Source organism: Rhamphochromis sp. 'chilingali', assembly GCF_963969265.1.
Source record: "Rhamphochromis sp. 'chilingali' genome assembly, chromosome: 17".
Taxonomy (NCBI): Eukaryota; Metazoa; Chordata; class Actinopteri; order Cichliformes; family Cichlidae; genus Rhamphochromis; species Rhamphochromis sp. 'chilingali'.
This window is the reverse complement of record NC_137944.1, coordinates 21,816,252-21,840,618: the sequence shown is the minus strand read 5'-3', so window position 1 is coordinate 21,840,618 and position 24,367 is coordinate 21,816,252. Positions and strand designations below refer to the sequence as shown.

Genomic DNA, 24,367 nt, shown 5'->3' with positions numbered 1-24,367 from the left:
TGAAAGGCTGGTGACACTGAAAATAAACTTTTGTCTTGTATGTCATTGTGGTTTAATCAGGTTTTCCAGATTATAAGGTTTATTCTTATAAGATTAAAGTTATAAGTAAAGACATTATAACACAGCATTTACTAATGATGACACACAAAAAAATCCCAAACAGACATTAAATAATGGCATACACAAAATTGGGCACACACAGAGTATGAACGTGATATCTGCTACCCTTTGCTAAAGCAAATACAAATCAAATTCCACTGAAGTTTCTTTATTTTTCATATATTTTTATTCACAATTTCCTGTGTTTTAGAACAAGAGTGTTAGCTATTGCTTGCTTTGGATATATTTAAGGTTTATTTGGAAATTTGATAAAGTATTTAAAGATTATGGACTAAACAAATGCCATTTTTGAAATACGCTGACTCAGGGGCTCTTGTTCTCACAGGGATTATCCCTATTGCTGATTACTGGGATATGGTTAGTTGTTATGTATATACACACTTCATTGTCCTCTCTGATTAAGGTCGCCTAGAGCCAAAACTTGGCAGCAAGGATAAAAGCAGCATTGATCTAAGACTGACTAATAACTTTATCATACTTCATCATCAGACTGTATTTTTTTTGTGATCAAGTATCAGCCTTTGGCTTCAGTCTTCAATAAATAAAGTATTGAAATGTACTCGAGCCCTTAAAAAATCTCATATATATATAAAAAATTTAAAAAAAACTTCGTTATTTAATTAAACTAATTTTTTTAGTGTTTGGGAACATTAAACCCGAGCAAAGTGGTTACTTAGTGAACAATTACACCTACATAATTATGTATGTATACATTTTTGACTGATTCGACACCACAGTTTGGGGTGTGTGGTGATATCTGGAAGTGATCTGATACCAATGCTAAGTCTTTTTTTAATTTTCAAATCAATAAACTGTCATGTTGATGAATATAACAGATGAAAAAAGCCACTGTTCTAAATTTGGACTGTTGCACTAAAATAAATATACCCCTGCCACTTGATGCTGATGATTAGAACAGTTCTCCTCTAACAGTGGAGACGAATGAGAGGCAATGACTAAATTACTACTATGAACGCCAAACAATACACTTCTGAATTGTAATTCACTTGAAAAATCAGCATTTGTGCAAATGGACGCGAGTGTTTAAGTAACATTTGACAAAGTGATAATCAGTCAGACTAAAATATACGTCAGCCACCACCATGAAGTTTGTGAGAAAAAGAATTCAAACAGTGATAACACAAATTATTGGGATTTTCTAACACAGTACAAAAGATGATGTCTGTGGCAGATCTTAGACTAGAGGATAAAAAATATACACTCTCTTAGCAAACAAGTTGAAAACAGAAAAACAGCAGAGGAAGGTAGGGGGAAAAATGAAATTTCAAAAAGAAAGCAATGGGAGCTTTATGTAGTAGACTTATGGCAGGTAGCAGATGTATTATTTCTCCAGACTTTTTCTCTGTGGTCTATGAAAAAGCCCACACTGCTCTGGAGGAGGTGGATATAGAAATGTGTTTGCCTGGAGGCTACAGTATTGCTTTTCTTAGTAAAAAATCCTTACCTTTGGCTTTTTAAGGACAGCGTTTGAAAAAGAAACTAAAAAGTTCACAGTCTCTTCCGCTTATTTATGAGATGGCGGGAGAAGGACTGAAAAGAATGGTGAGGGACTTCACACGAGGGCAAATTCATTATATATGTCACTCCCATAACATCCTCGTAAACAATTCTTTGATTATTTGCCACAATAACAAATCTAAAGCATTACTGAAAATCCGATATTAAATCCCACAGAAACAAACATTCATCTTGTCTTTATGTTTCCTAGTATCCATGTCACCACCCACACTAAACATGTGCATGCACTCATGACAGAGAAAAGCTGCTTGCATAATAAAATGCCAGCGCTCTCTTTTTTATTAAAGAGTAGACAACGAAGGATGAGATTTAAAATCTGTTGCATTGCCTAAACCGGATATGCAGTGGTCCTCAGTAGATGCACTGTTCCCTTGACAAGCTTAATTATCATCTTATCTGTGCATTTACTGATGAAGATTTTGATCATACTGGCAAATGTTTCATTTGCCCCCTGGTTGAATAGGTAGTGGTACCAGATAACAGCTATTACACTTGGGATCTTACAGTGTAGAAGGAAACCACATCAAATTTGGTTATGATGAAATACAATTTCCCTCAAATGTTAAATTGCCCAAGGTTTTTTTTAATTTAAAATATGACTTTGGACTGCTCATGAATGCTCAAGTTTTTCATGTATTTTGAGACTGTGAATGATATATTTAAATTTTCAATACTAGTGAATGTGGTAGATGCAGAATATTTGTACCTGACTTATTTTGGGAGTTTGTTACATTTGTTGATTATATAAATAAATAAAACTATGCAAGATCTTAGTGTGAATAGATTTTCTTTTGGCTGTTGTGTTTAGATGTAAGGAAAAAAAACATTGTATCTAGTCAGCTAAAGCTGTCATTCAGCTGAGTAATAAAATAATTAATAACTCACCTGCAGTTGTCTCATTTAACAAACTCTCCTTAAACTTAGAAATTAGACATATCAAGTGCATGATGTTACAAAATCATCTGTAAAGATTGCAAACAAGCTGTCTAGAAACGGCTTTTTAAAAATTTGGATTATTACATGCAAATTTTAAGCCAAATTGAGTATTTAAATATTGCATTCTTTCTTTTATTCTTAATTAAAGAATGCAAATCTTCATCAGTCTTAATAGCCTCAATCGAATTACTTTTGCAATGAAGACTTCACGCTAACTTGTGGAGATTTAACCACTAGAGGCGCTGTAGAACACTCTCTTTAAAACTGGTCACACCTGCTTTGGCCATCTGTAATAACTGCAGTGATTATTGGATTATTACATTATATCCCATCATGGGATATTTTAATGTTGTATTTTTGTACTTCGTTAAAATTCTGTAAAATTCTGCGTTAATAGGGTCAGTTTAATTACTTTTCTAATGGAGACTTAAAGCTTCCTTGTGGAGATTTCACCACTAGAGGCGCTGTAGAACAATGCATTTAAAAACTGGTCGTTGTGACACAAATAGTTTCTATGGTTAATGCAGAGAGTATAGTCATGCAAATTTATAAACCATATAAAGAAAGAAATGCATACAAAAATAATAAGAAATGTAGATTACAATGTAGATATTAAAACATTGAAATGCATTAAACATAATTTCAAAAAAAAAAAGAAACATTGGTTAAAACTCAACTGAAATAAATGCCAGAAATGATATGAAAAATACCAGAATACATTTTTACTACACACACTGGAGTTTGTGCCATTCACCTCGACTTTAGTATTTGGATTTTCCTTTAGCAGTTTTATGATTTCTGCTTGAACAGATTAACTGTTAAAGTCGCTTTGTTCCATTTTCATGTGATCTTATGTCAGTTTCCCAATAACCAAACAAGTGACATTACAGTATATCGTTTTACGACGGGTTTCATGATGTCGACCGAGCGGTTACTTGGGTTTACTGTGTAAATGCAATCCTGAGATTACAGCAAACTTTCGCTTTAAGAATCTGTGTTTTTGATTTCGCTCGAGTAGTACATTCAGTTTGGTACTAACTGTGTAAATAAGTGTGATTACAGTGTGTGTCACTTTAAGAGTCAATCTTCGGATGGCTTCTTGATATTAATAGAGCTGCTGTGTCTTCCTCCTCTGACGTAATGCCCACAGCCTACAGAGAGACAGGCAGAGAGGTCCTGTCACAGCAAAGCGATAACACTAGTCTGAAAAAAAATTACAGATTTTTCAGCTTATCTACTTTTGTTTGCTGTGCCCAGCAAACCCATCCACGGCTGAATAACATAACTATACCTTCGGAATATTGCAATACCTGAGCCAAACTCACTCAGTAATGAGTCGGTATTAGCCTAGTTTCATGTGCTACCGCGAAGCCTTAACTATCTCTCTTTCCCTCTCAGACCAAAGAGGAAAAAAAAGAAAAGAAAGAGAGAGACAGCCAAGACACAGTCACCCCGTCCGACATCATCAACAAACAAAAACCCCACAAAGAGACGAAGCAGCCAGCCAGCCAGCCAGCCACCATCTTAACAGGCTGCTGAAAGAGACACACACAGAGAGAACAGAGGCTAATGCTTATTTTTGATCAACAGGTAAGCAGCACCAAAAGAAACACTTCCAGCACAAATGCACACCATGCATACAGCCCTCTCTGTTGGTGCAGAGGCATTGTAAACGGCAAAAGAAGAAGAGAGAGAGAGTGAGGGAAAGCAAAAAAATGCATCGGCGATGAACGCTTTGGAGTTGTACACGGCGAAATGCATGCTCTCGGACAAGTGGGAAGATGTAACGTGTTCGTCTTAAAAGGGAAGCCGTGTGCGATTAGGAGGCGAAATATCGCTCTGTTAGCTGTTGGTAGTTTTACGACGGGCAGCAGTCGGTTTGCGTCTTATGTAACTAACGGCCTGAGCGGCGTCGGTAAGGAAAGAGGGATCTGCTGAATGAGAGAGAGGGAAAAGAGCAGCACCGCTTTGAATTCACATGGCAATTTACATTTAGGTTAGGACACCCAAACGCCACACAAATACAAATTGGGGGGCTACTGGGGGAACCGCTCTGATTTTAAGACTGAGTTTGAAGCCAGCAACAAGGGGACGTGGAGTGACTTAGTCGCCTCAAGTAGGTTTGTGTATTCTCCTTTCTCAAAGTTTTGTTTCTTGATTTTATTTATTTACGTATGTCGCGTCAAGTCACGTTAAATGACACCGATTTCCTAGAAGCCAGTGACTTGGAGTGATTTATTTATTTTTGTGTCAGCACAGGGTAACTCTTGTAAAACTGCACGCTTACCTCTTGGTTATTTTCATTGATAACTTTTTTTTTCATTGCTATTCTGACTGCAAACTTGATACTCAAGTTCAGATTTCTTGCTTCTCTGAATGACGCATGTCGCAGAGACACAGAGACGGACAGAGAGAGGGGGGAAAAGGGGGTTTTGAAGCCCGAAAGATGAACGCAGTTAACTTGCTTGTTGTTTTCTGGACTTAAAGCGGAAAGAAGCGTGAGTCCACATCACAGAGATTGCGTTTATCAACCGGTTCAAAGACCGTTTGGCGCTGTTTGTTTGTTTGTTTGTTCTTATGTTGTTTGTTTTGCACCTCTTTCATTGTTAGGAAACTCGCGAGCGCATGGTGGATGTGAATTGTCGTAAAGGATACCCCCCCCCCCACTCCTCCTCCTCTAACCCCCCCCCCCCCCCCCCCCCCCCCTCCCCGATCATCCTCTCTCTTATCAACTTTTGAAGAAAACAAGTGCCTCTTAGCTCAAATCTTTGCGAATTTATTGGTTTCCTCGCTGTTGGACGTTTCACGAGTGATGCCGGGAAGGCATGAGTTGCATTTCCACTTAACTTTGAAAAAGTTTCCCCCCCCTCTCTTTCTCTCTCTCGCTCTTCGGTCGTAAGAAACTGTGATGTTCCTTTGAGATAAGGGGAGCTGGGTAGGCATGACAACTCTGTGGGGAGAGCAGAGTATGTGAAGCCAGCACAATGAGGCACACACTGCAAGGAAGCTTTTTACATAGTCCTTCAGCAGAGTTCTCCAGTTCTGGCCCCCAAAGAACCCCTTATGCGTGGAGCAACTTTTATTCAGCAGATAACCTCAGTGGGCTTTTTTTTTTTCACCCCCCCCACTTCTTTTTCCTTAAAGAAAAGCAAGACCCTGAGACTTAACTGTGACACTTGTTCACAGCTGTCTGAGGTTACACTTTGTTTTTTTATGAAGCAATTAATTTATTCATTGGGCCCTTTCAAAATTGTCCCACAGCCCTTTAAATGTAGCTCCATGGCATTTCAGCGTTAAGCAGAAAATGCTTAAAAGCCACTGCAAAGACTTTAAAAAGCAATTTCAAGTTGATATCTTGAGTTTTTATTTGTATCTTAAATGCCCAACTTCTTGGCCACGACACGGTGGAAAAGTTTCACAGTCGTTTCCCTTCAACTCAAAACTGTGTGGACCGTTTGAGGGGGAAAAAAGTAAAATAATACAACTTGTGAAACTTTTAAGGTTTAGTTTGCATTTCCCGCAGCAGTCTGACACACGGCTGATTCTGAAACTTCGAATATTGAGCATTTGTTTGGACTTCTTCAGCAGAAAAGCCGTTCCTTCATGCACGAGCGATTGGCAGCATCGTAAGTCACACGTATTCTGTAAGATATGGGATTATGACAGATTATTTTTACTTTGGGGGGAAAAAAAGTACATTAATGTGATTTAATCAGCTTCATGGGTAACATTTTCTAGCAGTGCTTTCACATCTGCTTTCCAATGCATGCATGCATAACATTGGTGTTTTTTTTAACAGTTCCACAAATTCCAGTATGCGCAATCAAGTTTGTCTTCTGCTCTTTATTATAGTGAAAAAGTCTGAATGGGACGATTCAGTTAGTTTTATCACAGCACATAAATAAACTTGGATGAAGTGATTTTTATCAGAAAAGAAATCCTACTTTAAATCTTTTTTTAAAGATGAAGGTAACATTTTTATGCCATATTGTGTCACTATATCTTTTTTGCTTTAGATCCGCTACACTTCAGCTTTGGGTATAGTCGCTGCAGACAGTCCAAACCCCCCCCCCCTCACCAAAAAAGAAAAACAAAAAACGTGTTCCTATTACCGAAGACATCGTGCATGTAATGAGTCCCTGTCAAACTTTTTATAACTTCAACCAATGTTCTGTAAAATTAGTTAAAACACTTTATCCGCCGATGTGTTAATCCAGCTCCGTAACGTTAAAACATTTTCCGCTCTCCAGACACTGGATATTATTGTATCGTACAGCTTTGTTCATAGCCGCTATTAAATGTCAAAACAGTTGAGAACTTCCTAAAGAGAACCCCCCCTGCTTGTAAAACTCATTCCCGTGTGTGTGTGAGACAGAGCGGGAGACAGCGCAGCACTTTTTCCTGTGCGTCTGTATGTGCTGTGGAGACAGCCGTGGCTTCGCTCATATGGCTGCAATATGTGAAGTCTCTCTGTGGTGGAACTCGCAACAGAGAAAGTTTGTAGAGACGGGGAGAGAGAGGGAGAGAGAGAGAGCACACATGGAGCGAGGGAAGTCAGAAATGTCCTGTTCAACTAGCTGGAATGTATCTCCTGTGTTTTATTGATGGTTTGATGTTCTGTAAGACATGAGGAACAACTGTAGTGATTTTGTGGGCTGCCATGCATTTGTCTTTGGTCGTTTCAAAGCGGTGCCGCATTACATGGGGGGAAAAAAGGCCAGTGCGAAATGGAGTGTAAAGGGAGACTTTAACTTAGAGCAAGTGGGTTTTTTTGAAGTAGTGATTAAACTGGTAGACGTGTGATTGATTTTGTTGATCCAGGGAAGCTGTACAAACCTGACGCGGCTGTGAATTTTCCAAAGTAAAATCGACAATCTTGCCTACCCTAAAAAACGTTAACAGGATTGCTGCAAGTTTGTAAAACTTTCAGCGAAGCCCCCGCTGTTTCTCCTCTACAGTAAAAGCTTTTCGGGGGGAAGTAAAGTATGTTTGCCTAACGCTGAGGTCTAACACTACTAAAGGGAATGCAGTGTAATAATTTGACCTCTAATCCGTTGTTGCTGTCTCTCTCCTTCTGGTCCGGACTGATGTGTGTCCTTTCTCCGAGCTTTTGCGGCATTTTGTTAAACTGTACATCATAACTAACAAAGAGCTGATTGTAGTAATTTGTAATTGTAATTGTAGTTTTGTTTTAATATTGAATAGTTTAAAAAATAGATGTTGACCTGTTGACCACTACGAATCAGTCTGTGAGAACACTTTTTCTTTCACTTTTTGCAAATTTTAAAAAAATAAGGAAACTCTTTCTTAAATACTTTATGGCAAATGTTGAACTACTCCCAACATTCACTGTTTCCAATAGCAGGAAAAGATAGCATCTATTAGAGATTCAGTCGTTATTCATCTCGAGCCTGCCTGCAGTTCATTTAAAGGAAACATCCATTTGTCACTGATAGTTTACTTAAAGAAAAACAAGGCTTTCTGTAAGGCTTCTGGCTCTTTGGCTCAGAGTTCTCTAGCTAGCACATTTTTTTGTTTTGTTTTTTTTTTATTAACAAGTCTTCTGTTTTGCTCATATCCTCAGGACACAATTGTTTTTAAATTATTTTACTGTGTGTGCATATTTTGGGTCTATTATTGCTTATATTCAGTGCTTGCAGCATTGGTTATACAGGGATTTGAGCTTATTCTCTCGTTGCATTTACTGGAAGTCAGTCTGGAAAAGAGTGTCTGCTAAATGCCCAAAATGTCATCCCCACTCTGTCTGTGGTTACTGCAGTCTTGTTTAGGCTTGACTTTGTCTCTAATGTCTTTGGTCTATTTTAGACTTTTAAGTCTGTCTTTTTAGACCGCCTGCTTCAGATAACGAGCACATGGTCTTGGTTTAGGGTGAAATGATTCTTTTTTCTCTCTTAGTATTTAGATTTATTTGGGGGTGGGGTGGAGGGGGGATACGAATCCTAAATATGGGGGATTTTTGCCTTCCTTTGATCTAAGATAATAAAAATCCTTCTGCCACGTTACTGTAAAGACCGATGAAGTAGTGGGACAGAAGATTAAGACGTGTACCCGCCGAAAGTAGTGATAAAGCAGCAGTACAGCCCTGTGGTTATAAAGGCTTTCCTGTTTCCAAAAGACGCGTAACTTTTAAACTCACCGACACCATGCGAATTCCTGTGCATCACTTAAATGTCTCAACTGTGCCGTAGACAGCAGTTGTTCTAAATCTGTCTTTCCCATGATCAGACTTTAATTACGAAACCCATCTTTGGCTTGTTAGTTGTGTCAGGGCAGTTGGTAAATGAAACCTACAGGTTGAGTGAGTGGCGAGCCCTGCCTGCTTTGACTCAGCAGTATCACACTGATGCCTCCCATACACCCGTGCGTTCAGATATCAATCACATTTCATTTGAGCGTCAAAGTTGTGCAAAACGCTGTGGAACATTTGATCCAACCCTTTGATAAATGAAGTTCTAAACAAGTTCCAAGTTAAAAAACAAAGAGCTCACATGCTGCTCTATAAAATATGTACATCAAGTATGGAACATTGTTAATTTTATTCCACAAAAGTTGTTGAACATTTCAGATGTTGGAGAGATTTGACCTTATGCTTTACTCATACAGACAGTCATTGTGTGGCTTGAAAATGCTGCCTCGACTTCTACCTTTTCTCGAGGTTTACAGCAGGCGCTCCCATTGGTTTGAAGAAAAAAAAAGTTGACAGCCATATGTCATTAAGAGAGAATTGTAGCCTATAAACAGCTGTCAGTGATGCTCTGGAGAATAAGTAAAGAGCCTGGAAGTCTGATCAGGTTTACTTGAATGAAAAAGACCTTAATGTGTTTTAAATCTTGGTCCCTCAAAGACCTTTGATAACTCTGCAAAACAAGATAGGAGCAAAATGTCTTTTATTGGGACTTGCATATTCCATCAAGCTATGTACACTCTTGTGTTAAAAGTTAATATGGTAGATTTTTGTAGTTTCCTTGAGAAAGCAACCAAATAGTTTCACATGTGAAAGTTGCATAAAAGTCCAGAAAGGGTGAAAGGTGACAATTACCTGTTGCAATCAACAAAGAATAAAAGTTGTAATTGCAGTGAATCATCAGTGAGATGTCCCTTGCAAAACCAGTTTCTCCTTGGCTCTTACTGTAGTGGCTCTACGATACTTGCTGCTGTCATTGCATTTCATTTACATTCGTCATTTTCTTTTGCTAACTTGATTTATTAGCGCGCAATGTGAAAAAGCAACCCGGGCCGATTTGACATAGGGTCAAGAGCGAGACGATCCATCACAGGAAACGTGCAGGTTGAGGCGTTTGTAGGTGTTTTTAGGTTTATCTCATTGTATGCACATATTAGAGGACACATTATGTAAAGCTTTGCTGCTAGTCTGTATCTTGACACTAACAGAGAGATCAGGAAGAGAGGATACGGTCTAATCACTTAAAATGTGGAAACTCACATGCTTCACGTAAAATAGTGCATTTCTATAAAATCCTTAATTTCTGTATAAAAATGTAAAGTTAAGTATACCTCAAACAGTCACCATTGTATAAGGGACAGAGTAGAGACATCCATACTGTAATACACTGATTTAAATGTAAACATCAATTTAATTTCAAAAAGTAAGTACATGTTGTCTGCATTTAGACTTACTTTGCTGGATGATTTTGATCGTTGCAAACTTCAATTGCAAACATCACAAATACAACATTACGAGTGCGTTTCTTTACTGTTTTTCTTAACGGTCTTAAGTAACGAGCATGGCTCCGTCTGTAATTTCTTGCCGTTTTCACACAGCACCCAGCAGGCAGACAGTGAAAATTAACTATGGAAATTGTGACAGTGGCATAAGTGGCAGGAATCTGAATGTGATTTATGTTGTAAGCTTCTTTGTGTTGAAGCTGAAGCGGCTGTGCAACACGCAGATGGAGGGTGCTGTACCATTTTTCTCAAGTACTGTATGCGTAATTCAGTGAGACTTTTCTCAAGTAGAAGAAGTGTCTTTTTTTTTTAAATCAAGGAAGCTGCTTGGAAACGAGTTATCTTGCTCCGAAGGGAGGAAAGATTGATTGTGAATGAGAAGTCATTCTATATATTTTTTCATGGCTGTAAATAAGAACAAAATCCACCTGTTTTGTAGTAAGAAATTGTAAGATCAAGCTTTTTCCAGTGTTCAGGGTTGGAGATTTGCTTTCTCTTAACAAGTTCTAAAGTGGGCGGCACATTTGTGTTACAATAACTGTATTTCATGTCTCATCAGTTTTTAGTTTAGTACAATCTGGGCTAATTCGACAGATAATTTTCTGCGTGATAACTACAGTATTTTTGATGTGGTTGTTGACTGTTTACTGTTCACTATATAGTTTTAATATGGCATCCGTTCCTGCAGCATATCTTTGCACATCTTCGCATGCTTGGCCTGCAGTATCAATAAACATTCATCTCCAGACAGTTCAGCGTTGTTGATAGATAGCTATCAGTTATTGTAGGAGCCCACTGGCGCTTATCTTCTCCTCTTGAGGTCAGATCTATCTCATTCGCTGCATGGCTATGATTGAATTGACTCACTGATTGTTTATTTCTACACTGAAGGTTAACTGTCTGCTCTGTCAACAGTCAAATCAAGAACCTGCACAACATGTACGCACAGCTTAGATTTCTTAGCTCTTGAAGTGCCTCTTTCTGTTTCATTATCTCCAAATCTCTGCCTCCTATTTTTACTGTAATGCAAGACAAGAAGGACTGTTAGTGTCATGTGTGCCCAATCATCCTGTAATCACTGTCAAAACACTTAATTTACTTGCTTGAAGATTGCGTTTAACTTTCACTTCAGCTGACATTTGTTTGCTCTTGTGCGCTCTCTCATTCGCAATCGTGATTCTTTTGAGGTTTGATGAGGCACACTTTTCTGTGGCAGCGTTTGACGCTCGATCCAGTGCTTGTCTTGTAGTCATACAACAGTACTGCTGCCTAATGCCTGTTTATTTTATGGATGGGTGTAATTGTATGTGTGATGTACTCTTAAGCTCTCATTGCATTGACATATGCTTACAGTTTCAAGTCTGTCCAATATAAAAATTGCCATTTTGTTATATGTGAATCTGTAGTTTCTCTTCTGTGATTATCTGCAGCCAAGCAGTTTGTTTACCTTGAAAGTGTTTGCATGTCCTTGTTACTACTATAGACCTGCTGAGGAACAAACTTTACTTCTACTGTCTTAAAACTATCGGCTTGTCTCTCTCCCCTCTCCTCTCTGCACACACACACACACACACACACACACACACACACACACACACACACACACACACACACACACACACACACACACACACACACACACACGCACGCGTACAGCCCCATTAGTATTGTAGTCTGGGATCAGACTAAAACATCTGGTGGCTGAGTAACTTTTCAAAGTAGTCTTTGTCCTCACTCTGGTGCACGTATGCGTGTGTCTCTCACTGTGCGCTTTTCTCTGCGTGGTTGTGTGTTAGAAGGGGCAGACTTTTTATGGCGTCCCGTCAAATTAAAACTATGATTTAAGCGACTAACATTGTTTTTTTCATTAAAGCACATAGCCACACGTTGCTTCTCCTGATTTATTTTTTCTCGTTCTTTTCTTCTGCCTGTGGCCGTGTGGACTATTTAGTCTGTAGAAAATAAAGATGAGGGAATACGGATTAGGAGTGGAACTGTAATTCTGCTGTAACTGTATTTCATGAAGGGCCAGTCTAGCCTGGCCTGATGTGTTATTTTATTCATGTATCCCTGGCTGGTTGCCCTATAACAGAAGGCAGCAAGAAGCACAGGGAGATATGACACCCTTTCAACTTGCTTCTGGTCTGGCTTGACATTTCTGAAAGAAGCAGAAAAATGAAGTTAGACATAGCTAACTGCCTCACCTGTTCTCTGCAGGATGGTGCTGGGCTTGGTTTTTGATATTGTAAAGTAATTGTGCGATAGCAGCTTTGGGCTTTAGAGGGTACACCCCTGCAGACAGTTAGAGCAGATGCCCTCAGGGCTTCTCTTCAAGCCACATAAACGTTGAAAAGGCAGGGACTAATCTTCTCTCCCAGCAGTGAAGAGTGCTTAATCAGCACATTTGAAGGTGTTGTAGCTTGTTCTGGTACAAGGACTTTTTAAATGTATGAAATCTAATGCAGTAAATTGTTTGAGTTAAAATGAAACACTTGACTTTGGGCACCAAGCCACAACCTTTTGGCTGAGGTACTCCCTCCCTCCATTTGGAATTTTATATCTGTGGGGTAGCAGGGTTGTCTTGTGGCTGTTTGACAATGTTGAATGGTTAATGGTTAGATATAGCCATTGAACATGCTTTGTGGTTAATGGCTTTAAATGATGTGATCTAAGAATAATATTGTTTTAAAGGGATTTCGGGCTGATGTAAAATTGGGTATCGTGTATCATGCAATAGGGATTGGTACCAGCTATTACTATTTTGGATAGTAATGGAATGGATAGTTAGCACTCTTTATTGATACCAAAATTCTAAAATTCTAAAAATGTAACAGTATTTTTTTTTGACTGTAAGTACCATAGTCAATGTAAGTACTGAATAGAATTTTGAAAAAAATGTATAAAAATACTAATGAATACTAAATTTAGCTATTTAGCTATTAGCAATTGCCTGATAACAACATTAGCCATCTGCTAATTTATTATTAATGTAGCATCTGGTGGCAGTGGCTAATTATTAAAATGATGAAATTCTGAGCTAGGTAACAAGTGTTATCACTCCTGCCTGTCTGTAATGTGGACAGACAGTATTCATTTAACAGGATAACGCAACTATTCATAGTTCAGTAGGCCGAAGATGAGAAAAGTCTACTAGCAGCTAAACAGGAACGCGGTAGCTGAACTTAGCAATTGTATTTGGTAAGTTAGCAACAGAAATATGGTGCCGAGTCACCAGAAGTGTAGAAAATAAACAGGGAATTAGATGAATAAATTTGCAGTACTGCACAAGTATTGTTTTAATTTTTTTTTTAAATGTATACCTATAAATTGGCTGTGAATATAAAAAACTTGAAACAGTTCAGTGACTTTCTATAACACAGTTTTCATCGTTTCCGTCGAACAAACAACAACTAAAAAAATGAAACCCCCCCCAGCAAAATGAAATAACCTTAGTGCCTGCAGTTTCACTATTAAATTATACTGTTACCTTGAGTGCAGAAAAAATTCAGTAAAAGTTATTGTGAATGCAAATAGCAAGTCGTATTGTTAAAGAAGAAAAAGGTTATCAGTTTAATTAACGTCACCTAACGATGAACCTGTGCTCAAATGCAAGATTATTGCGTTTACTGTGGAAGTAACCTAAATGGATTGTTTTCTCAGGGCTCACCTTTGGGTCCCAAACAAGTATTTGAAATGCAAAGAGAATTTGTTACCATCAGCATGTTTCTCCTTATGGATAAATGGTATTTGTGATGGTCAGCATAAACATATATGTCTGTATCTGCAACATTCCTGTACTCCCCTTTCAAAGATCTGATATTTTTCATTGGCAGCTTTTTCTTTTTCTTTGTTTCTTTAAAAAAAGGCTTGTCATTGATAAGCTGTGTGTAATAGTGTGTTTTTGAAGTATCTGCAGTGTGTTTGAAGAAGTGGATGCACGGATAGATGGATGATGGAGGGAGGGAGGTGGTTCTTTTTTGAAATGGAAATTAAGGGGGCACACATCTGGGGGTCTTTGAGACTTTTGTGAAGGGAGACGAAGAGGTGGGTGTCAGAGGCCCACAGTCAGAAGTGTGTGGATATATGTGTGGATGCAGTAAGTGGGGGGTTGGTGTGATAAAGAATGGACAGAGAAAGGGATAGTTTCTCATTTTTTGTGGTAGGAAAGAGTTTATAAGGAAAATAGGATAGCGAGGGTGTCTGCCTGTCTGTGTTGGACAGTGGTTTGGTCCTCATAGAATGATGGATGGATGAATGGACACACTGATGGCGAAAGGAAAGGAAATAAAAGGAGGCTGCGATGGACATTAATAGAGAAGGAGATGAAGCTCAATATGTACAGCAACAATAGAATAGAGATAGAATAAGAAGAGAAATGGAAAGGAGGAAAGAAGGATGAACAACAGAAAGATAGATGGGGACTGTTTTGCATAGGCAGGAGGAGGAAGGGGGAAAAGTGGGGCGAGAAAGGGGGCAAAAGATCACTTACTGTGGTTGAAAACTTTACGGCTGACAGTTAAATTTTCTTCAGGCCAATGTGTGTGAGTTGCGGTGGGTGGAAAAGCACAGTGGGGGGCATGGCGTTTGTTCTGAAACATGGCTTTTGGGCTTTTTAGTGCTTCACACACAAGTTGTCCTCTCCCTTTTCTTTACAGGCTGATTTCATCTAGCTGTGAGAATCTCTCTCTCGCCTCCACTCTCTCTTTCGCTCTTTTTCGCCCCTCCCTTTTGCTCTTTTAGAAAAGTCAGTGAGTCAGTGAAATGATCAGATTCCCATGTGCCACATAAAAAAAATGTCAGTTTAATGCGTGAACTACCTTCTTTGGGAGGAGGTTTACAAAATCAGGCTGAATGTTGGGCGATGAGAGATTTGTAATCTCTTCAAGTGGCCACTCCCTTCGCTGCTATGTATTCTTTCAGTTAACACCTGTGTAAAACTTGCTCTTTCTGATACTTGATATCCATTTGATGTGTCAGATTACCCAACACCCCAGTTTTTTTTGTCTGTTCTACATTATGATAAAGATTTTTTTTTTTAAATAGTAAAAATGTACCTTATCTTTAGAGGTACGTAAATCAGCTTAAACACTGAAGCCATGTTATAAAGGTTAACATAAAACAAAGTTCTCTTGATTTGTTTCCTAAATATATTCTTGTTGCAGTCGAGTGGATTTACACCGTGGACTGACAGCTTCACTTAAAATATAAGATGATAAAGCAAGGAGTTACAGAGATTTAAAATGTCCCTTCTGAATAACACTTAGGAAGGAGGCAACTGTGACAGTGTCTGATTTACAGATTATTATGGAGGAGATAGAGAAAGCAAAGAGAATTGAGAAAACCAGCATGAGGACTAGGAGGTGATAGAACAGCAGAGAGAAGTTAGGAGCATTGCAATGATGTTGAAACTCATTAGAGATCATCTTTGAAGATGTGTCGAATATCGGCACCACAGGAAAGTACAGCCATTTGTGCACTGAGAAAATCCTTTTGAATAGTTTCTGTTAAATGATGAGAAAAGTTTGCCTGTTGTACATGAACCTCCCTGCTGTACTAGTTAGTGCTGGTTTGGGTTACCTGTTTGGTGTCACACCTGTTGTGGTTAAAAGAATCTGTCTGTAGCATTTTTCATGCTTTAAAACAGATGGTAACATAACTTAATAATGTCATCATAAATGTTGTCTTTTATAGTCTGTTAGAGCTCAGTCTAGAAAACAGTCAGCAACCCACGGTTGACAGGGAAAATTGTATACTCCCGGTGTTGGCTCCTGGAAGTTGGGGTGATGTGTGATGCCAAAAACCTCCTTGGGATTGCTTTGGTCGCTAGCAGATAGCTGTCATTTGCAAATTTTCATCCAAGAACCTGCCAAAGATTGGTGAAACTTGAAAAAGTGTGACGCTAACGGAAAGTGTTTGCCTTTGAAAGTGCCTCGCCATTTGCGGGTGAGTTTCAAAAGGCACAGATTTTACTTTGAAGGCAAACGGTCTCCATTTCCATTTTGTGTTGCACTTTTCACAGTGGCACCATTGTTCCTAGACTAGTTAGCAACTGTTTGCAGACATGTCAGGATTTTTCACACAAACTACCGCCACTGTGGCAATATGCGAGTGGCTAAAGCAATCCCAAGCAGGTTTTTGTGTAGCACTGCGTACCACTCTGTGACCTGTTTCAAGTAGCGACTGTCAACAACCGCTTGCTAACCTTTGAGATATACATCTTTTTCCCTTGCAACACATTGTTGCCAGAGGGCTGCCAACCGTCCTGTAGGCCTGTGTGATTTTCTTTGTCAAGGGTGGAATTTTCTGTGACAATTATAGCAATGATATATTTGTGCTATGTCCTGAGTGTCTATGTCAGTGCCAATCTTCTGCTCCACCATAGCGCCACCAGTAAGAGGCACTAGCTAATATTATCTTGGAAAGCCCATTAATCTTGCTGTCAGCATAAACAAGTAATACAGGCTTCAAAACAAACTCCATATAAGGTAAAAGAAAATTATAATTTTTTTCAACTTTGTGATCAAGAGCATTGGCAAGGAAGGGATGGGGCTTAGCCAGCTTAGCCAATTTATGCCTTAGAGAACACTCAAAATAAAGTCAGTTTTAAACAGTGAAGTCTGTTTATTCAAACTGGAATTTTACCAAAATTTGGGGAAAACTAGGAACCTTTGCTTTGGGGATCAATACAGAATTTATAGCTTGTGTCAGCTAATGCTAGCTTGCTTTTAATATATTTGAGCAGTCATGCACATTAACAGAACTGGTCTGATTGCTCATTTGGCTTATAGGTATGTATTTATCATTGTCCTTTAGACCGATTCCACCTCTAACACATTGCACGACCAGGGACAACTGCAGTTTTTCAGTGATAACAACAGTTTACTAGAGTTTATGCAGATAACTTTAATGTGACTAAATTGATAACGACCAGCTGAGTTGATTAATGCGTTGTGAGGAAAAGATGGTAAAAAGAGGGGCACTCTTATTAGTATGTTTAAAATTTTTACCAAGTGCTTTTTAAATGTGGTTTGCTGAATCTGAATTGTTAACCTCAGCTATGTAAGGCGATGATATGACTCTAAGGCAGTACGTCACTTTTTCTATCTCTTTGCAAATGAACACTGCATCACTGAAAATGTAACCTTGCTGCAGTCTAAGAAAATGAAAGATGCTTTGGCCTTCAGTGGAGATCAGTTTTTGCACCCTCATACACGCATGATATCAAAGGTAAGTTAATACAGCATCTCTTAGGCACTAGTAATATCTTTGATTGAGACACTGAAAAAAAGATTCATTAAAGATGTTTTTACTGCAGTGAAAATTATCCCGTATAAAAAATTACAGCAAGCCATTATGAGAAGTTGATTATACTTGTTTTTGAGATTTGATTAAAGCCCTTTTTTTCTTTTAATTGAGCCCAGCCCTGGATTGACATCACTGACAGTCTTCCAGTCTTGCTTCCCGATACTGCTCAATGGAGAAACGCTGCTTCACTTGGCCAGCTTGTAGATAGAAGGGCTCTGGAAAGGAATATAATGTAAACATTGTGGGTTGAAAATGTTCCGTTGTGTGTACGTGTGTGCGTCTTAAGTTTGTCCAGACATTTTTCCCGGCCGCTTGCAGGAAACGTCCGATTCTCCAGCAGTGGAAATATTGTGTGTGTGTGTGTGTGTGGTTGTCTTTGTGTGCATGTGTGTGTATTCCTGAGAGACAGAGTGTTGAATAGCGAATGTGGCGCAGTGCGTGCATGATCTAGTGTATTTGTCTGTTTCAGTTTGTGGATGTGAGTGTGTATGACTGATGTAATGTTTGAGCCTACCCAGACAGACAAACCAAACCAAGGCACACACACACAAACACAAGCATGCATGGGTGTGTGCGTGTACTCAAAATCATCAGATATGTCTGGCAGACTTCGGCAGGCTCGTGGAATGCATGTGTGTAATGCGTGTGTGTTTCTGGCAGAGCTGTAGTTTGTTTTCCGTATTTTGGGGGAAAAGACAGCTAGGCAAGAGTCAACAATCAACTTGTTGATTTATGCAGCTACTAGTTCCTTCCATTACGCCTACAACTACCACTGAAGCAGAGTTTGTTCTCCATTATTTTTGATGTATGAGAGTCTTAGCTGTGGAGAGCAAGGTCAGAATCAACAGTCCCCTGTTGATTTATGCATCTCCCGGTTTCCTGCTACTATCGTACATCAAGGCGGGACATTAGCACTGTCCACGAGGCAAATGTGGATACTCATTTGACTGTGGTTGGTAAGTTTGTCTCCTCTACCAGCCTCAACTGCAGTTAACTAGTAATTAGTTGAGCTTTCTCTTTTCTTGTTTTCTAAGATGTAGCAGATTAATTTGCTCAGCAGTTTCAAAACCACTTGTAACACTATGTAGTAAAGTATAGTTTTCTTTATATTAATAGTGTTACTGGTGGCAACGGTGATGCTGTTTTAGACTAATTTCCAAACCCCACAGGAAGAAGTGGACTAATATCAGTCCTACAACTGTTTATTTATCCACTCAGGGGGAACCTATGTATCACAGGAAAGCTGTGCTATGTCAGCAACTTGCACGTGCATATGTGTCAGAGAAAAGTCTAAAAGCTGTGGGTGTTGCATACAGTAATGAATAGGTAAGCCACTCCCTCAGCTTTAACATCAGCAGCTGAAAGATCTGGTTGATCAAGGTCACTTAGTGGTGTGATTCACAAGAGAGCAGAAGCACTGGCACAGTGTGTTTGCTCGCTTGCCGTGCAGACGGTCAGATCAATGCAAAATGTAGAGCAGAAGTTTTAATTGTGTTCTTTGGTGTGGTTGAACATGTGCATGCTTGATAGGATGATGTTCCTATCTATCTGTCTATTAACTAGCTATTAACTATCTATCTATCTATTAACTATTATTTTAGTTAATCTGCCGTCACTTTTCTTGATTTGTTAGTCAATCCACCTAAATATTCAATTCACTGTGGAAAAAAAATCAATTCTCAGATTAGGGAAGGGGGAACCAAGGAATTGGAACGTTTGAATGGTCACACACTGCGGTGATCAGCTTATCAGATAATTGACTTTTTCAGCTCTGCTTTTATTTAACAGTGTGAATTTTAGTGATCTGTTAGGAACATGGAAATATTCTTTTTGTTACCTTAGACGTAGTCATCAGAACATTGTTTTTGTCATGCATGCCAACACAAAAGTGTCTGGCTGTATTTTACCTGATCTTAATGGAGTTCATTTTTTGTTCCATCAGGACCTTATGGTTAAGGTTATTTGATGTTCTCCATAGGCCAATCATTGTCTCGTCACTGTACAAGATTGTCTGCACTTTGTATGATCTGCTCTGTTGGGGCATTGACTGCTTTGATTAACACTTGCTTCGTCTCTTCTCCTAATATTAATTTAATTTACGATTTTGGAAGAAGACAACTTTCTTTGATTGACAAGCTGTTTGCAATCACTAAACAAATTATTGAGAATCTCAAGAGTAGTTTAATAGTTTCCTTTGTTTACCTGACAGTAAAATTGGAAAGCTCCACATCCAGCTTTATGGTTTTGCACCTGCTACTCAGTACGTTTTATGCCGCGGATAGAACGGCAAAGCTCTGCGTGCAGCTCTTGCTGCTTTTGCACTGCTTTTTTGGTATGATCTGCAGGGAACCGGCCGGAGAGCACTGAATCATAGTAAACCTCATTTGCATACAGTGCCTGCTTGTACATCGTTGATGCTTAAACCAAACAGGGGGACGATAATTCCATGACATCTGAAAAGACTGATAACTACCTGTCAGCACAGTTTGTCTGTATTGATCCAAGGTAACGATTTTACTAGTACATAGAAAGATCTTTAGTTAGTGTATTTAAAATCCTAACAGCAAAAATGACCACAATAATCCATTTAAGCTGGAACGGTTGAGTTGAGCTGAATATCAAACAATGTACTCTCTGTGCTCTAATTGGTGAAACATGGAGCATAACTCTGCCTACATAAGATCTGAAAAGGCAACAAGACACATCAAAACGGCCCTTCAAAGACAATTATTTTCCTTGGGACAGCAGAGGAAAAAAAATTGCCGAAAGATGAGGAAGAAACGAGTGTAATTAGTTTGACCAGCATGTCATTTGAGCCGGCATTAGCAATAACAAATCAGAAAACAATAAAAGATGAGGACAAAGATAAATTGAGGGTCTTGTGTTTCGTGACAAAAATGATTGTAAATGAACTCGAGTGCTATGTTTGTCGTCGTGGATTTACACTAAGTCTGTGCGTCTGTTGGAGGCAGTGAGAGCATGTAACGCGTGTGTGCGTCTGTTTGCATGTGCGTGCGTGCTTCGGAGCGAGCTGAGAGCTGGCGAGTGGGCATGTGTGTGTAATCATGTACGTCAGGCCGTCATGAATGGTGTGTTTGAGACAGAGCGGAGTGTGGAGTTCCTCAGGCTGGACCAAATTGGAAACAGAAAAACAAACATTGCCTAGGAACCCCCGCTTTCCACCTCCCCCCATCCCCCCCTCGTCTGCTGGCTAGTGGCGCAGTCCAACCTGTCTGGGACAATGTAACAGTCTATGGCCGGACTGGACCACACGCATTCACAAAGTGTGTGTGTATGGGGGGGTGGGGGGCTGCGGGAGTGAGCGCAGAAGGGATGGGGGGGCTGTGGCGGTGGTTGGGAGGTGGGGGGTATCTCAGCCACAATGACAGTTGGAAAAACAGTCAGAAGAAACACATTAATGTGACAGCGAGCTCAGGGATGAATTGATGGGAGAGAGACATGGAACGGAGAGAGGGAGAAAAACGTGAAGTTGATGGACGTGAGCTTGGGAAATGGAAGTTATACTAGAAAAAGAGATGAATGAATGCAAGAAAACAAGAAAAGTCATAGTGGAAGTTAAAAAAAAAGAAAGGAAGAAAAAGAAACAGAGAATACAGAGAAAAACACCAAAGAAGCAAAAAACAGTGATTGAGAAAATGAGTAAGCAGGGGCTGACTGAGTCAGAGTTCCACAGGAAAAAAAATATTTAAAGCTATACTCACTCTTAAGATAAAGAAAACTTTTCTTTCCTCTTTTCTTTTCCTTTTGTGAGAACTGCTAATGAATAAGTTGATTCTTAGATTTCTCTTTTTCTGCTTTGAAAAGAACATTCGTCCTCTCCGTTATAACGCTGTTATTACATGATGTGGTCGATCATGTAATAACCGGAAGCATGTCTGCTTGATGTGATACTGGAGTTCTCACCTTCTTTTTTTGTTTGTTTGTTGTGTTCTTTGTTTGTTTGTTTTTTGTTTGTTTTTTTGTGGTGTGGACACTTTCACAAGGTTACCTATGGACAACTTTTTTCCAAGTGCCTACCTGGAAATCATCGTGTTTTTTTCTGAGAAGTTAGTTTTTAATCCTGAAAAACAGCACTGTTTTAAGATGGGAGGGTCTTTAAAATGACTCATAATTTCAGTAATGACTCATAATGTTCTTGGCTTTTATTGCCAGCAAATTTTTTTCTTGCGAAACAGCAGATATCCATTTTCAGATAATGATAGCCTCCAGTTCTGGTGTGCTAACTTTCTATCTATAGCCCAAACAAAGTTAGAACTGTCTGTGGAAGTGGTCAAGACCGCTGAACAGGTATTGAATCTTTATCCACTGTTGATGCAGGCACTGGAGGAAAACGGTTTATTATAAATACAGACTAACATTTTGATTTGCGGGACGAGGTAGAGAGAGCCGAGATGGATGGAAAGAAGGAGACAGGGTGGCAGAGTGAGAATGAAAAAAAAAAAAGAGAGCGGGAGAGGAGTGTTACTGACACAGAGGGTGGGGTTATTTTTGTGGTTGGGGCAACAAAAGGGGGAACTGAGAACTAGAGTGTAACTTGTAACAGTTAGAATTACAGAATGAAGAAAAATAGACTCGTCAGCGGGCACAGCCGCTGGAAATCCAATATGTGATCATTTATTTTATTGATTCCTGGAAGTTATTCATCAATGACAGCCTTGTTGTGATTCATTAAGCAATCACAATTGAAAGTGAGCAAATCATACTTGAAGAAGAAGACAGCGAGATGCTGGGTTCTACTGTTAATTATATCCTTGGGATATTATTAGTGACCTTTTTTTTCCCCAGTAGTTTTGCGCCTGCACAGTCTTTTCTCATTATTTACCTGACTGTTAATGTCCGGGCTGTTTGTTGTGCTTCACGTCCTTCTGTGGTGGTACAAAGAAAATATAATTTGACATGAAAAAGCAAAAAAGCAACGAGTTTACAGTTGTCAAACACAGACATGTTTGTTAATTGTAGATTTTGGTTGAAAATTGAACTTTTTTTTCTCAGTTCACGGAAAGCTGACGATGCTCACTGTGAAAGAATCACATTTATTATTATTATTATTATTTTATTTTTTAAATTGTACTGTAAATTACCCGTGGCCCCGACTTTAAAAAGACCTCAAAACTGACTTCACATGTGAAAGGCATTGTCAGCTGTCACATATGGGAAAAGAAAAGAAAAAAACCCTCAAACCGGCCAGGGTCTGAGCAGGGCACTGAATGTTTTCTTGGCTATTGTGCACCTTTGATCAACCATTTTAATGTAGACGTCTAAAGTCCAGGCAAAATTGTTTCCCGTAAACGTAAAGTATGGAAAAAATGTCTGAAATCTGGCTCCAATAGGTTTCATTAACTTCTGCAGCATGTGCCCATTTCTAACAGTATTTGTCTTTCTGTCTTTTTGCAGGTTGTTAAGATGATAGTGGACTCTGACAACCATGACTGAGGACCTTAACCAGAATTGAATTACGAAAAAACAAAACAAAAAATAAAGGACCGGACAGCAAACGTGACAGCTTGCATAACAGCTCTTACGCAGAACACACACTTGATCAAACTCAAAGCTGTAATGGCCAGCTGTTAAGCGTACGAGAGGGGGGGGGGGGGGGCAGCAGCCGTGGACTAAAAGTAGCTGATGCGACTTACAGTTGAAGACCTTCACAAGCAAAAGTCAAAGAAGCCGAAGAATTTCAGCGCGGATGCTCACGGACCTGCGAGGAGTTGTGTGGACCTGATTAAGAAATGGAAGGATACTAGCTCTGGTCTGACACCTGGTTTCTGCTTTCCATTACGCTGTGGAGTACAGAAGGCCAGTAGCCGAACTGCGCTGCTGGACGGACCGCTGCGGCGTAGGGTTAAACCGAGCCATTTCATCAGAACCGATGCCAAAGCCAGGAGCCAGCCATGATGTTTATATAACCCGATGATCAGCAGAGGTAGGACATATATGTTGTCACTTTCAATCCCTCAATAGGAAAGTGAACAACTTTAAACTTAATGTTTTTACTGCTGATATTCAGGATTCTGCTGCTTTCTGTCCTACATGTTCTGACAAAACTACCGTGAATATTTACAAAGTCAGTTTATCAAGTGTAACATTTAATAATTAAATGTATATTATACACTTTTTAATTAGACACTAATCTTTAATACAATATTAATACAAATGTTAATGGGATTTATTTTTTTACATTAAATTAAAGTGCTAATAATTGTTTATGAATTATTTTTCATTAGAAATAAAACAATAATTCACTTTTTTTCTGCAGCATCAGCGTTCATTCCTTGAAAAAAAATAAATTAATATACTTTTTCTGCAGTAACTCAGCGTGTTTTTGTGGTGTGTGTGTGCACAGCAAGTCTTGCTTTAAACTATGAAAGCAAACAATTTCACGAGAAATAAAAAAATAAAAGCTTTAACAGGCATCCGTCGTTCTCAGAGCTCGGCCAGTTTGTGGGTCTGATGTAACCACCTCAAGCCAAAGCGGGTACAGGGGGGTAGTTTACTAAGCGACTGCAGATAAAATGGCGTACACGCAGAACAACGAAGTATTATGAAAAACTGCTCTTAGTCATCACTTGTGGAGGAAGTGACTGTGCACGTTGCCTTGAATCGCTCCTCCATACGCTGTGGTATTTAATGTTTGCCTGGTGGCACCCAGTGAGGGTGGAAAACTGTTTAAATATTGCTCGAATACTGCGCTGTTTCAAATGATTCCTATGCAGAAATAAAAGTTAAAAGATTGTTTTTG

The 24,367-nt window shown here is 39.2% G+C and overlaps 1 protein-coding gene and 1 long non-coding RNA gene across 5 annotated transcripts in view; both read left to right on the top strand.

Moving 5' to 3' along the window:
* LOC308384407 overlaps window positions 1-24,367 on the top strand; it is a 373,851-nt gene that overhangs the window by 185,650 nt on the left and 163,834 nt on the right. The window lies entirely within an intron of this gene.
* trps1 (trichorhinophalangeal syndrome I) overlaps window positions 3,756-24,367 on the top strand; it is a 118,314-nt gene continuing 97,702 nt past the window's right edge. The window contains exons 1-2 of one of the 3 annotated variants that reach the window (XM_080862943.1): window positions 3,756-4,185; window positions 23,023-23,551. In XM_080862943.1, coding sequence (XP_080719069.1) covers window positions 23,539-23,551 — 13 coding nt within the window. In that variant the 5' untranslated portion in view covers window positions 3,756-4,185; window positions 23,023-23,538. Of the gene's footprint in view, window positions 4,186-4,359; window positions 4,716-23,022; window positions 23,552-24,367 lie in introns of those variants that run through there. The other 2 variants (XM_080862944.1, XM_080862942.1) reach the window with 2 other exon arrangements.